The sequence below is a fragment of the Haemaphysalis longicornis genome, unplaced genomic scaffold (assembly GCF_048455015.1).
Source record: "Haemaphysalis longicornis isolate Haplotype H1 unplaced genomic scaffold, Haemaphysalis longicornis Haplotype H1 scaffold_4, whole genome shotgun sequence".
NCBI classification, from domain to species: domain Eukaryota; kingdom Metazoa; phylum Arthropoda; class Arachnida; order Ixodida; family Ixodidae; genus Haemaphysalis; species Haemaphysalis longicornis.
In genome coordinates, this window is record NW_027526361.1 from 218,669,153 (window position 1) to 218,685,179 (window position 16,027).

The 16,027-nt window shown below is 47.1% G+C and overlaps 1 protein-coding gene across 1 annotated transcript in view; it reads right to left on the minus strand.

Moving 5' to 3' along the window:
* LOC144179634 (polyamine-transporting ATPase 13A3-like) overlaps positions 1-16,027 on the minus strand; it is a 93,094-nt gene that overhangs the window by 73,773 nt on the left and 3,294 nt on the right. Inside the window, exon 2 of the mRNA XM_077708051.1 lies at positions 11,236-11,312. Within this exon, the coding sequence (XP_077564177.1) occupies positions 11,236-11,312 (77 nt within the window). The remainder of the gene's footprint in view (positions 1-11,235; positions 11,313-16,027) is intronic.

Below are 16,027 nucleotides of genomic sequence, written 5' to 3' on the forward strand. Positions count from 1 at the left end.
CAGCCTAACGGTTTGACGGTGAAGCGCACTGCAAGCGCCTGAAAAGAAAGCACAACAGCTAAGGCGACTGCCGTACGCATTACATAATAGCGGTGCTTCACCGTGCTATGCGACGTATATTATTTTCGCGGAAAGAGAAGGAGTTCTGGAGAAAACGCAAAAACACTGTTCCACGGTTGCGATAGTTTGTGGAAGAAATTTTTCTGAATGTTCCCTTCTGATACGGTAAGCTTGTACTGCCCAATGCAACATCCCTATGATGCCAGCACTTGATGTATTAGAAAATGTCATTTTTCCCATGAAATCAATTGCAACAGTGACCTTACGTATTTAGTAGCTGCCCTCTCACAGTTTCGCAGTATTTGCTCACATTGGTCGGAGCAGGTTGTAAAGGTACAACGCCAAGCGAATGATTGGCGTGGGCAACAGCTATCAATTTTTAGGGGTGAAGCTCCTAAAGCCATGAGTCTGTCCGTCCCTTGTGTCTCGTGGTACGTGACCGCCGCATGCTTTTGGAGATGTCTCAAAGTGGGCCGCGTTGCACGCGCAAGAACCGGCTGCAACCGGCAGTGCCAACTCGGCACCGGGAGCGCGAGCTTGTCTGTGTTCGCCAACAGAGGCGCGAGCGCACGTGCACTGCGAGGGGGAGATCACGCAAGAGATGACGCCACGAAAGCAGGCAGTCGTTCTCGGAGATCGAACGAGACGCAAGGACCTTTGCTCGTTTCCTCTCGTCTTGTTCGGGCACAAGTTCACCCTAAATAAAAGTTCTTTCTTTACCGTTGTGTCCCATCCTACATGACAAATTGTGGTGTAGGTGCGGGGTAGTCCTCGATGGCGCGGGGTCGTTCACCAGGTCTGGGCCTGGGACCATTGACTCCGAAAATAAAAGTTAATTTGTACAATGTACGCACACAGTCTTACGTCTTTCTTAATTATGTAATGGGCGAACTTTCACGGGAGAGTTACGGTTACCGATGATCTCCCCCTCTCGAGCTTTGCCCCACTTATCATCATTCATTCCGTGGATATGGCGTGATTTTTTTCTCATCCTCGGCAGTGCAACACATTTGTTGTGACCGGTCTGCCTTTTCCCCAGATTTTTGCAACTTTTTAAAGCAAGGATTTAGCACTTCCGTGCAGTGGTTTAACCGCGTACGCGCAATTTCACCTTTTGAGGGCCGACACACCCCTTGCAGCACAGCCCTCGAAGCGCATCGCATGATTCGCCGAGCCACCTTTCGGCGCTGCGCACACGGCCCCGTTTTCAGTCGTTCTGCTGAGCATGAGCGGCGGCTGCCGCTTCGGTTGTGGCTGATAAGGTGATCTGCAGCCGACCACCACCGCAGCCTCCCACGCATGCGCCGCTGGGTCGTCTCGGGCTACGTGACTCGTTTCGCGCACAGCGAAGAGGAACGCCGCGTCCGAGGGCCTCCTTCTCTTAGAGCTGCATGGGACCGAACGGGTTGAAGCCGTAGTCGGCAATGCAGCCACATCAAAGGCTAACCACGCGAAACCAGGGCTCGACCAGAATAAGCCAAGCTTTTGCTTTTCACAGCTGCACTAAGCCTAAGCCATTATTTTTAGGGGGGGGGGGGGGTTCCCGTAGGGACCTCATGTGCCGCGATAACCTTTTTCTTCCCGCTGTGCGACGGGGACTTTGGCTTTTCCTGTTTTTGTTTGGCGGCTTGTTTCTCGTTTGCTCCGCTTTTGACCTGTTCAACACTCGCTTTTGAAAGCTGTACTGCAAACACGTCTTTCCCATTTTCTTACTGCTATTGTTGCGTCTTCAGTGTCTAAGGGAGGCGTCCGAAGTTCCCGGGGTTTCTCAAAGAAGTGGTCACCATGTTCCGCTTCTCATAGAGTCGGTTTAACCTTGAACGCATATTTATTACTTAGCTCGAATCCATTTCCGGTTGCCTGATTTAGGAGCATTTTCGCATGATTTTACATCGGGCCCCGTACTTCCAGTGCCTTAACCATGACGTCCTCAATAGAGCGTGTAAAATGCGTGTTTCAACAGGTGTTGAATCACCATCTTCCCGTAGGGGAACCCTGAGTAGTATGCGAAGCAGCCATGAGGTCGACTCGAGCTCCCATTAGTTTTTAGTTCGATCGAGGCGTTGCGGCATGAGATTGAGGGGAGCGGAACGCGTGCCTGCGTCATTTATACCGCGGAGCTACAGTGGCGCCCCCAACGGAGTATGCAGGGGCTACCGTCGCTCTTCTAACCCTAAGCTGCTTCGCATGATCGCGCGCGGAGCCTCTGGTGTTGCCATTCGTTGCGTAATCCCCGAGAGGAGAGGAGCTTCGGAGAAGATAGGAGGAATGCCAGAGAGGAGAAGAGTGTCAAAGAGGAGAGGAGGAATGCCGGAGGAGAGGAGGTGAGACAAGGAGAGGAGAGGAGGAGTAGAGGAGGATGTGCATGCGCAGTGGGGGTATTGACGCCGCACAACCGCGAAGGGAATAGGCGCGACCATAAGCTGCTCCGCATCTAAAAACAGTAGTACGCAACCTATTTAAACTTGGGTGAAAGACGTAGTTATTTTTCAGCTTGTTCTACAGATTGCCGCCTTTGTTCACGACCAGAGCCAATTGATGCCTGTTTCGTAGATAACAGTGATGCTCTCTTTTTTTCGGCTATTTTGCTACGAACAACGCTGCAACTAATCCTTTACAAAACCCTAGTACGTCCAAAATTAGAATACGCATGCTCCATCTGGGATGCTCCCAACACACTCTCATCCTCGCCCTCAAATCGATTCAAAACCTCGCAGCTTGTTTTGTATTCTCCAACTACTCTCGCCATTCATAATTGCAATGAAGAAGTCGCTACATTTGCCTTACCTTTCATTGCGCCGTAAGTGTTCACGGCTTGCACTCTTTCACAAAATCTTTCATAACAACCCCATTTTAAAAGCAACGCCTTTCACCATCCTCTCCTGTATTTCGTCCTGTTTGGATAATAGTTTAAAAGTTGGTGGGCCATCTAGTCGAACTAATCTTCATGATGAGAGAACCCACGTGGGAGTGCTGCCTCAGCGCAGTGCTGGTGCGCCCAAGTATCGCATTGGGAGTATCGTAATCGCCAGCCATTTTTTTATTATAACCAACATTTTGGGTGATCCCTGGGACTTGCAGTGTCAACGTAAGCCCAGTGTGTTTCTTTGTCCCCATACCGCCGATTCTGCGCCTATCAATGCGACCGTTGCACGTGATAGGGCACGCCATGCCCTGGCGAATGTTGTGAAAGCAATATGGTCAGTGTCAACTTCAGTTTTGTGGTGTGTGTGGGTCGCGAGCAGAATGAAATTTTCCGCACGGAGAACAGCGATCGAGAAAATAAGCTAGTAAGGCTAGTAAGCGTACTTCTTACGTTGTATCTGCGGCTCATCATTTGCAGGAGAAGCTGAAGTTGGCGAAGCGAGCGCCCCAGGGTCGATTTTCTCTAGAAGTACAAACGATGCCCGCCCCGCCTGTTACGCCGTGGATGACCACCGCGTGCACCTGGCGGCCGAATTGGTTTCACCTAGGAGGTGGACGGTCGGGCCACCGTGGGGGGCAGCCGACAAAAGGAGTGAACAAGCAGGAGCCATTTGCGCGAGCATTCTTGTAGTGTCGACGGACATCCGTTTTGTTTGGGAGAATTGCATATCATGCTCACCGAACGCGTCACAGCGATGGGAATATTTTGGCAACGTTAGAGGGGAGAGAGAGGTGAAGTACGGGGGGTACAACCTAAAGCCCGCTACCACAATACTACGCAGGAAGGAAATAGGGAGATAGGGAAGCATTTTGAGAAGTTGGTCTCAACAAGAGTGGCATTTCGTTTCGAACCACACTTCGTGATGACCTCCGTGGTTTCGTGACCAGCTAGTGAGCGGAGCTGCATTGGATGAAAGTTCAACGTTGCACAGCTTCAAATAAAATTTATACATTACGTAAAGTTGACCGGTGAGTAACAATTGCCGCGTCATTACAATGCTGTTTCTTTTTTTTGTATGTGTCGGCAGTACAGCATGGCCGAAATGTGTTGGTATAGATTTAAGAAGCTCTGTTATCCCTATAATGGCGTTGCTTCCGTTGCTTCGAAATTTATAGTTGAAGAAACTGGTAATACCGACCAAATTTCTAGTTAAACAAAGCTACAATAGACGTTTCGCCTTCCATACGGCAGCCTTGTTCAAGGCGCGCAAAGGCGCAAAGGTCGAAGCTTTGAAGAAGTGCGTCAAAGTAACCGCCCCAAGCATCTTGGATGCGTAGGCGGGACATTGCCTGCATTGTGGTGCAGGGTTTTTCTGTAGTTTGAATCATCAGGGACTCAAGATATCGGGGTGACAGCCATTTCCTTCCTCTGGCGATAACTGCCGCTTCGTCCCCGCCTATTTTGTGTGTTGTGGTTACCATGTGTTCCGCAAGCGCGTTCGACGCAATCTTCTTGTTTTTCACGTCTTTCTTGTGCTCACGCAATCTTCTTTCGAAGTTGCCGCACTCGCCACTGCAGCAATAGTCGCAGTCTACGCAGGGAATTTTGTACCCCACCCAAGAGAACCTCTCTTCCTTGATCCCGCCCTTGACAGCCACAAGCTCGTGCCTTCTTGCCTTCCATTGCTTCGTGGGCAACATTCCAGGAGTCGGCGGTGATTCAGTGTTTGGGAAGCAAGTGCAAGCGAATAGCGCAACTTTCAATTCCTGGCTGAATTTACTGTTTTCAAATGGCTTCAACTCATTTTTTTGTTGAAGAGAGCTATATCTGCAGTTAGTAAAGTTGTTAGTAAGGTGCCTTGTATTCTCGATGAACGTGTTTTGTTAATTGTTCATTTTACTTTGTGTTTTTGTATTTTTGCATTTTTATTTATGGCATTGGGGTGACATAGTTGCCTTTGTGCCGAAAACAAACGTTTCACGTTTGGCCAATGAACAAAACTAGAAATCCCACGCAATGCGGTTCCTGACACTTCAAAAAAAATTAAATACGGGATATGCGCCTAGTAACAAGTCCCCATTTCAATCACAAATTTCCCTAGAGAGCTTCTATAAAACTCCTAAAAACAGTAAAAATACTTCGAATGCAGCTGTAAAGTACTCCTAACGCGCCTCCTTAGAACATCTAGTGGTAGAACATAACACCCTCCGATTGCTCTCCTGGAAAACTACCATTTTAGTGAAAGTAAAAAGTTACTCCTATATACCGCTTAATATACTCCGGAAATAATCAGATAAGGTGAAGTTTCTACTGGAAGGAGTATAGTATACTCCGACATCGGGTTGAGTTATCCGACAAGCCATTTAGGCACTCCCATTTCGGGTCGTTTGTGTAATCTGTGTACGAGTTCACTAGCAGATACACTCATGAATGCCTTGTCAAAATACAATCATCAGCCTCGCATCCAGCGGCATCCACTCCTTGCGATCTTCACTGTGGTTGTTAAAGTTGAGTGCGAAGCTTAAAGGAATGAATTCTAGTATAAATTGTGAGATCAAAATACAACCAAATATCAATACAGGCAGCTTTGGCAGCCTATATTGTGTTTGAGTTTTACATATTATTTGCAATGGCGCGAGCAAATGCTCTTTCAACTTGTCTTGCAAAACGAGGATGCAGTGTCCTCACTGATGACATTGCACGTCAATACGCCCTGCAGAAAAGCCAACCTTCTCTAACGAAGATGATGGTAGGCAGTAGGTGAAGCGAAAGAAAAAACGCTTCCCGTGGCAGGAAGCGAACCTCGGTCCCTCGCGTTTTGAAGCCGGCGTCTATCCGACTGCTCCATTTCGGCATGGTCGGAGCGGTTTGGAAAACTCAGACGACAACCAAACTATCCTTAAAGGGAAGAATGGCGTTGCTCTGCATGCTGTAGGGCATTTAGCCACAAGACGTTATGCCTAAATTCCTATTTTGAGGTTTACGACATTAGGCTTAACGTAACATCTTGGGGTTGAACACCACAAAACCGCACGCACTCAAAAAAGTTCTCCCTGAACGCCAAGCAGCAGGTAACCATTCGCATCGTACAGCCCAAACCCAACCGTTATGCCTATGGAGTGCACACCCGCTACCCTGTACATCGACGTAGCGGAATATCCCGACCGTGCGGCTTGCGTCGCCGCAGTTGTCAACTCGCGAGGAGACTCTGTTGCTTCGTGCTCGGTGTGTACGCCTCACCCTGAATTTGGTTAAGAAATCCCCATTGCCCCGGCACCTACAGCTACTCCAGCCACCGCAATAATCTACGACTCACAGACGGCTCTTCGGAACTATGCGACGGGTCGTGCATCCCCCATCATCGCACGTATCCTGCGCGCAGCACCGAATCCGCCTGTGAATTGCCCAGAGACAACCTGTTCAGTGGCTTCGACTGCAGGCGTAACCTTCTTTCTCGCATCCCGCATTGTGCCACCTCAACTTCCCCACGCGATACTGCCACACGTGCACGTAGTGCGGCGTGGCTTTCGCTTCCCTTCACCACATGGTGGACGCGTTCCCCTCCGACCCCCCCTCCATCATTCTCTGTCCCTGCCCCTTAACACGGTAGAGCAATGAGAGGCCACGCTGCTGAGCTCCGACTCACAAGTGCAAGAGTGTCTGATCCAGCTGGCGCAACTCGCCGTTAGGGGCCACGGGCTCGTGGCCGTCCACTAGGGGACTGTAGTGTGGCGGTGCTCCCAGCCGGCGCCTCTTTCTACGCAGCTTTGGATGAATACAGTTTTTACCACCACCACCACACCCGAGAGTGGCTGTGGGTATTCTAGAAAAGTGATGCGTACCTCCAGGGCAGTACATAGTCGCCGTGTGGGATTGGCCAGCCAAAAAAATTCATCACGAGAAACTTTCGCGTTGAACCATCGTCGCCTTTTAGATGAAGGGGTTTATGATTTTTTCATTATTGTGGACCATAAAAAACACTGACCATTGGCCTCGATCACCGCCACTGCTTCGCCGCCTTGTACCGCCTTTTTTTTCTCCGTCGACTTTGATACGGCAGCGTATTTGGTTTACCCTGAAGCATTTTTTTTTCGATGGTTCATTTACGTCAGTCCTGCTAACAACGGTGATTGCTGTGACGTATATAAGGATATATCCGATCTGTACCATCAAAAATATCATTTTTTTTCAAGGTCGTTCAGCTCGAACACATGACTGGTTAACGCGTTTGTGGTCGTTTAACCCTCCACCCAGTACGCAACAACCACAGCATTTTACCAAATCGCTTGATCGGGGGAGAGTACAAGATATCGTAGCTCCTTTCCCTCCTATTGGTGCAATGTGGGTGTCGGTTTGTTAAAGGTACGTACGTTTAGCCTTGCAACGCGGGTCTGTTCCAGTCATCAGTTCCGCACCATCGATTGCCAAGAAAACATGCTTAGCATTGTGGCCTTGTTGTGTGGAGCTGTTAACGGACATCTGCCTGCTTTTTGTGAATATGACAGACCGAAAAACGTTAGATGTAACGCTTTGCAATGCTCCCCGTAGAAACAACCGTACACGGTTCGCAAACCCTGATGCAACACCAATCTAGTTGTATCGCTACCTCAACCCCAGATGTACACCCGCCCAATTTTTTACCCATATCACGGGCGCGTCGACCGTTCGGTCGATCAGCGCCGCATGATGGAGTGATATGGCAAACTCGGCGAGGGTAGCCGCATCCGAACAAAGCAAAGGCCGCTGCTGCCGTCATCTGCTAGGCTGTTCCAAGAGCAGACGGCCACCCCCGATATTTGTTATTTTCTTATCACACTGCCTGCCATACTCGAAATTTTTCTTCAAGACCAGGCACGTGGCGCCAACTGAAAACAGAGTAATCTGCGTTGCCGAACGAACCTTGCGCTTAATGAACCTTGCGCTCGGCAATGTTGATTACTCTGCCTTCAATAGGCGCTACGTGCCTGGTCTTGAAGAAAAATTTCGAGTATGGCAGGCAGTGTGATAAGCAAATAACAAACATCGGGGGCGGCTGCCTGCTCTTGGAACAGCCTAGCATATGACGGCAGCACCGCCCTTTGCTTAGTGCGCATGCGGCTACTCTGCCCAGTTGGCCGTATCACTCCATCACGCGGCGCTGATCGGCCGAACGGTCGACGCTCCCGTGATGTTGGTAAAAAATTGGGCGGGTGTACTCATGGAGCCCACCAGCACGAAAATCGCGATTTCATTCCAGAGTATAGCTGGAGCAATTTTCTGTCGGTGCATTAATATGACATAGGACGTCAAGTGTTACATATTTCGCGTAGGCTGTCAGAACCCACTTGTTTTTCTGTCATTTTAGGAGGAAGACTTACATTTCTTGGTTTAGAGCACGCGCACTTTACACTAAAGAAAATTGGTGCCGGACAAAAGAATCAAATTGCCGTGGGGGGAAGTGCAAGGAAGGAGGGAATCATGCGCCGGAAAAGGCAAACAGCAGTGAGAGAGCAGGGCTGGAGTAGGGAGCTCAGAATGGGGGACGCAGTGTGCAGCGTGAAGGAGAAACACCGCCAAAGGAGAGTACTCCGCTCCCGCATGTTCAACAAAATTCATCTTGAAAGGGGAGGCCTGTACCGATGGGGAAAACAGGAGGCTTCTGGCAATGGCGCGTGAGCGGAAAGAGCTACGGAGGATGTTGTCCAGGTTGCTGCTTTAGTGGTAATGAATGTTGCCGCAAAGTTCAATCGAAAATAAAACAGCCGGTCAATACAAGCTCGAACTAGGTTTAACAACGTGTGAGTTCGAGCTAGTTGGTAATCGATAGTACGAATTTAAAGCGCAAACATTCAGACAGGACACAGTGCGCACATAGTAATGTTTATATTTTTTGTATTTTTAGCACCATTTCATATACATATATATATATATATATATATATATATATATATATCAATATCGTTTTTGTAAATAAAAATTCAGTTGGAAGTAGCGCTTGTCCTTGTCCCGTTCGTCCCCTGTCTGAAGTTTTGCGCTTTAAATCCGTACTATCGAACAAGGTCTGCAGTCTCCTCCATCAGGTATCCTTGATGCCAAATAAAGTCATTATTATTATTATATTATTATTCTTGCCTTCACCCTCTCCTAAAGTTCTAAACATCCTCCTTAATTTTTGTGCCTTGCCGAAACAGCTGAGCTCATGACTAGCCTGCAGGTAATTCAGCTGTTCGAGTAATACGGTTAGCGTGGAAAACTGGGCATGCTGGTATATAATCTAAGCAAAACAGCGCAAAAAAACCGAAGACAGAGTTGGGATGACAAGGGCTCCAGAATTATTTTGCAAGCTTTGCAAAATGACCTACCTGGAGGCGACCAAGCAAGGTGGCTGCGGCACAAAACACCGATGAGCTTTCGTTGAACATACAGAAGGCGTAGACAACCAAATTCGCTTAACGCGGAGAAAAGCGTACGTTGGCCAAACTGGGAGGGGCGACAACGAGATGTAGAGGGTGCGCGCAAATAATGTAAAAAAATGCGCGGCGGGGAAAAGATACGGATGACTTCTTGGCAAGCCAGTGTTTGATATTTAGGAACCGCTCGCCAGAGTTTGCACTGCACTTCCATCATTAGGAAGTGCAAAAAGTGGCTGTAACGTGAAATTGTGGAATCCGAATGAATTTAAACGCTTGGTGAAGCCTGCGTCAGCTTGGGCTCTATCACTATGTCTGAAAAAGCAGTAAAGTTGCTACTCATACGAGATAAATCTTTGATTGGACGGCTATCTATCTATTGTGCTTCATTCCGAATAATATAAGTTGAGCTCAGTTGAGCGCAGTGCTTGTCGACTTTGCTGTCTTTGTCATTTTCTTGAGCTCTTTCTTGCCTAGTGTAGTACGGGGTAGGAAATGAACTATCGAACAAGGTCATTGCTGGCAATATTTGGGTTCTAGTAAAACCGCCTTATTTTAGTATCTGAACACTCTGTGTACCATTTGGCGGTGTTTGATAGATGCGTTCGAGACGTTCTCGCGGCTTGGGGGGTTCGCGTAATAATCATGATGTGGGGAAATTTAAATGACCTAAGTTTCTTATCATCAAGAGGAGGTCGATGGTCCACTAAAAAATATCGAGCTATTTGGTATGGTGACATACTTCAACAGCGGTGACACGACGAGGAATAAAGAAAAAAGGACGAACACCTACTGGAGTTTATAGTCAGAGCCTGTGTTCGTGGCTACTTCTTCGTCCGCGTCGTGTAAACGCTGTTCGAAGTATCCTGACTTGAGCTTGCTACGTATCGAGGTATACACGAAAACATGGCTTAGGAATGGAACGTTGTGACCGCCGCTGGAGCGCCGACTAGACGCCACCGCATCGTAAGGGACTTCAAAAGGAGAACACCGACAACCACCTCTGATCATCTCCTGAGCCGAAGCTCCCTTAGCTGCTGATTTGCCACGTTACCTGGAACATAAAATCATTCAAACTTTGAAAGGAGCTCCGAATTCTGTCGCTACCCTCCCCACTTCAAGCAATGGAGGCATCCTCCTTCCGCACATTATGCTGTCGGAAACTCTGAAATACCCGTGTAAGACAAAGGAGAAGGGCAGCGCATTCCTGCGCTTTGCTGCAAATGATTGCGTAAGGCGAAATTTCTGCCGATGAGGCGCACCAGTTCTTATCTCGCCGTCGCACACTTCGCGCTAATCCCCCATCTTCACCCTATCATTCCCGTTTTCTCTATTCCTCTGTCCCCTCAGACCGACGTGTCACATCCTTACTTTTCCTTGCCATCTTATCTTCTGTGTATCTCGCGTCTGTTTCTAATGCCCTTCCACTCGCACTTGAATGTCCTACACTCCAGTCTCCCATTTCCCTCCCTCGCTATCTCTGAAGATTTTCTCACACCTCTCTCTCACTCCCAACTTTCCCCTGTTTTCTTGAAATCGAATCTTTTCCAATACCTTCTCCCCTGCTTATCCTAGCACCAGACGTCCTACCCTTAGGTTGCCTTTGGTGCTTCGCTCTACAACCCTTTTTCCTATTTCCTCATCCCATCTTGCTTTCACACTGCCGTTTTTTCCTGTCACAGTAGCGGGGAGACCACAGGGTTGATTTTTAACCTCTGTGGCATCAGGAAACATGCCAAAATAATGTTAACGGCCCATTACACGCATTACCCCGCCCGTAAAATTAAACCAATGCCCCCAATTCTTGGTCGTGCCTAATAATTCTGGATGCGGCAGCAAGCAACACTCTGGCGAAGTTAGTACAGTTTCTTTTGAAGTCATTCCCAAAGATTAAGCAGATGTATATGTATTGCTGCTCACCATCTGGTCTTCCTCCATGGGGTTGACGTAATCGACGCCATCTTTCATTGGCGGTGAACCCTGCTTTCGCCATTTTTCTGCAAGAACGACACCGTTTGATATAACAGAGTTACTATAACTGACCGACGCACAGCAGTAACATACAACAGTAACAGTAGCAGTATATATATAAATATAAATATATATATATATATATATATATATATGTGTGTGTGTGTGTGTGTGTGTGTGTGTGTGTGTGTGTGTGTGTGTGTGTGTGTGTGTGTGTGTGTGTGTGTGTGTGTGTGTGTATAGATGACCTTTCAAAGGTATAATGTTTACACCAGATAGTTATTTGCAAAGGTTTCCGCGTCTCCAACAGCTGCTTATTTACGGACGTTTGTTAGGCTGACGCACCTGGACGCAATGTGTTTTGTTTGTCGTCCGTAGCGTAGAATCTTTTATAGTGAGTTTCCATATACACATTTATACGCGTATATGCAGTCTTAATATGAGGCAGACGCAAAGAACGTGGTGAAATAAAATAAGTAAAAACTTTGTTTAAGGCACACATAACGCCAAAAGCGTTTGCTTTCTTATTGACCCGGAACTAGCCGTTCACCTGTTGGAATGTAAGCAGTTTGCAAGTGTTATTTTATGTTTACTTCTATATATACAAGAATATACATATATACCTCGCATTCCAAAATAATTTGCAACCACCTGCTGTATTCCCGTTTGCACCTAGAAACCGTTACTTTAGGGTATATAAATTTACAGCAATCCCACTTGCAAAGGGAGGAACAACCCCCAGCATTTTGTGTGTCGCACAGAACTGGGTGAAGAATTTTTGACAAAAGAAAAGGTTTTGAAGGTAAGTAGCACTTAGCAAGCTGTCGGGCCCCGGCCATTATGAATAAGGCAAACAATTTTCCTCTTACATCCATCAAGATGGATAAGGTGAACGACAAGCCGGGACAGCCAGGAAAAGAAAATTACAATGGAACAGGAATAAGCTTGAAATTGTCATTACTCAATTATTCAAAAGTGAAGACTAGTGTTCCGAATTGCACTGAAGTTTGAAGCACTGTACCAATGATTATCGTGAATCCAACGTTTACAAAACATCGGCCTCTAGTGCACCTGAAGTCTATAGTCTGCTATGATATATTGCCTTTTCTACTCTATTCCCTGTGCCTGCCTCTATATTATACAAGATGGGCATTACTGGAAGTGCAATGAAATAAACAAAATAGATTAAGAACATCCATTTAGGGTTCGTCATACCAAAAACGATGTTTTTATTCTCCCAAGAAAGACTCGATTAATCTCAAATAATATCGCAATTCTACGCTACCATTCCGATATATTCAGATAGTTTCAGTCCACCGAGGGATGATTCGGCCTCAAGCAACCAAATAGAATACACGTACTGCCACCGCTACATTTAGGACGAGCCGATACAGTCCCTGGTTGGTCGGAAAAATCTCTCAGAGCGGCAAGCGCCGTAAGATTTCTCGTCAAAAACAAATACCAGATCGTTTCTCAGGCACATCCGGGGTGACACGTAGAACCATTGTCGAGTTGCTACAGGGAATGCCGCGCTGCCGTGAGGCGCAGAGGGGGGTTACAAGCGCATAGAAATTCGCGAGTGCACTGGATATATTAGCTTCAACAACCGCGCTGCACCCCGAACTGGGCTGCGAGGTCACACATGTGTTTTTAGAGGGACGAATAGGCAAGCGTTATATCGACAGCAATGTGGCACCAGCCAGCTCAGACAAAGTGGCGGGAGAGTAAAGGGAACCGGAAGTAGAAATAAAGGCAATAGCAAAGTTATCCAACATCAACACAGCGCGAGTATTACGGGCCCACCTTGACTCTGGCTAGAAGCGTGTACGTACACTTCGTCGTCATCAGTGGGTGCTTCATGGCAGTCAATACTTTGTTGAACTGCCCGCGATTTTATATATAAAACAACAAATGAATGTCGGTGGGAGTGTATACAGAAGGTAGATAGCACGCCGAGTCTGCACAGCTTAAAATATCTTTGAACACCGAATCCGTCGTCGGCTTTCAAAAAAGGATAAAACAGGAAGCAAAAGCGTTATCCTAAGATGTGCTCTTATCTTAAGTACCAAAATGCAAGAGTCTGAAATGCTCTCTCAATGCGGCATTTTATGGCAGAGACAGCTTGCATAATTCGTCTTGTCTCAGCACTGACGACACAGCCCTTATCTTTTATTACATCCACGTGCATGACGCGGTGCCGACGTCCAAGAGAAGCCCTATCTGCACCTACTGAAAAAGAGGCCGGTGTGCTCCCTTCTTCCCTTACGAACAGCATTTAAACAGACCGCATAATTCCACTCTTTTAATTCGCCGTCATCGCTCATATCTGCTCTTACCTCGGACAGCGGCCAACGGAAGGCCGTAAAATGACTAGCCCGTTTTTGTCAATCACTGCGGGGACCTTTTGGTGGAGTTCGTGCTCGCCCTATGAATGCTCCATGCGGCAGCAACAAGTGCGCGAAGGGGAAGGACCTGAAGCCGTTCCACCCTGACCACCCTGACGAGATTGATCGGTTCTCTGCTTCTTGAAACGCAATTTATTCCTTGCCCCCCCCCCCCCCCCTAAGTGTCATATACAACACTAAAGATTTTTATCGAACAAATCACCTTGTTTAAAACGTTGCTCCTTAAATGATTTTTACATTTATAAGTTCTGTTATTTGACGTGTTCTCTCTTTTTTTGCCCGCAGGACAAAGGCCTGTGCAATGTTGGACCTAAACATTCCTCGCCCCACCTCCCTTTTTTTGTCTTGTTCCCAAAGCCTCGCTGCAGGTGATGTTGCGTCACCACCCTACGCCACCTGCCTCTTTTCCCCCTCTGAGCTTCCATGTGTGAAATACCTAATTTAAACCTGTCACCCCATTCACCAGCCGGCGCTTCGAAAACACGTGGTCGTTTCAGTCTCCCGACTTCGCTCCTCTCAAACAAACCCTCATTTCACATTTTACATCTGTTGCATCAAAAGCCTCCCTTTTTATTCCACACGGGTCTCGTAACACTGGCTGCAGCAGCATACAATGTGGTTCATAAAGTCTTGGCCTACCCGACTGCGAGCATTTACAACTCGGTAGCTATGCTCTGAATCACACAGCAAAAATAACCGCAGCAGTTGTCTTGTATCTATACTGCATCACGGGAGTTTGGGCTAACATCCTGCTTTAGGTTGTGATGACCAGAACCGGTATTCACGGCTGGAAGTATGATGTTTACAAAGAGTGCTATTTTTAAGGGGGGTTGGCAGACGACGTTACTCTTCCAAAGCGTGACGCCAAAACTAATGTCCTGTGCCCAGATATTTTTTAGTTAACCATGAAGAAGCGCCTTATGAAATGCGAATTTATAAGTTCACTTTCTACAACCGCTTAGCAGGCTGAGGTCGGTATGTAGTGCGCCGCGATAGAAAGGGGGTGATAAAAGTATGCCTTCAAGTACAAAGGCATAAATACACATATAATTAGGTGCTATAATGGAAAATGTAGAAATACTAGTGAAGAAAAAACAAAAAAAACGAAGTGGAAAGTACCATAAAATAGCTACTGGTTCATTAACGAATTATAAGAATTCGAGAACTTGTCCCCTTTTGCAATGCTCCACACTTTCGACGAGCAATTGTTTTAGAGCCCTTTGCATACCGTTTTGACGTTTACTCAGCCCTGCACTCCAATTTCCAGTATGCATCGGCAGTGAAACAACGAGGCGAGACGCTGAAAGTTTTTTGAACGGCCTTGCCGCCACATGGATTTGGCTTTACCCTGAGCACCGCCGGTTTTATAACAAACGTATGGACGGTCCTTGGTTTCCTCATGCGCAGAGTTACGAGCGTCGGCCGACGTGCGGCCGGCACAGTACGGGGCAGCTAGCAAGTGGTCAAGGGCAAGTAAGAGCAGCAGGAAACGGGCTTACGCTAACGTTTCCAGGGCGCCTTAGCCTTCCCTACACCCGAAGACAGCTTTGTGTACGTACTCGGCAGTCTACTGCAGACGGGCTATTTAAACGAGAAAACATTAACCTGCATGCATGTCTGTCTGTCTTTCTGTCTGTCTGTCTGTTTGTCTTTGGATTCAGCCGCACGGCCAAAAGCAAAAAGAGTTTGCGAGCGGAACGTTTATATATGCAAAACATTTCCGCAATACACAATCTCGTTGCTTTGTTCAAACGTGTCCATTTTTGAGCAAAAAAAAAAAAAAAGCATTCGCGGAAGAACATCAATACATAGGTGATATTTGCAGTATTTCTTGAAACAAATACACGGCTACTCGGTTTTTGCGCCAACAAATAAAAGTACACCTTGAAAAAAAAAACTTTACACCCTGAAATATCCCAAGAATTCTTGTTGCCTCCTCGAATTGGCTTTGAAGAAGTGTAACAGTACCAAAAGGTTTAGTAAATAGGGCGCTAATTGGAGATTAATGGGAGACGCCTTTGCCCAGCAGTGGGCGTAGATAAGCTGCTGCTGATGAAGAAGAAGAAGAAGAAGAAGAAGAAGAAGAAGAAGGACGAGGACGAGGAAGAGGAGAACAAGGAGAAGAAGTAGAACAAGGAGAAGAAGAAGAAGGAGAAGGAGAAGAAGAACAAGAAGAAGGAGAAGAAGAAGAACAAGAAGAACAAGGAGAAGAAGGAGAACAAGAAGAAGAAGAAGAAGAAGAAGAAGAAGAAGAAGAAGGAAGAAAATATGATGATTGTGATGAACTGGCGCGCGAGCAGTGGCACGTGGTAAAATTGAATTGACCTGAGCAAATT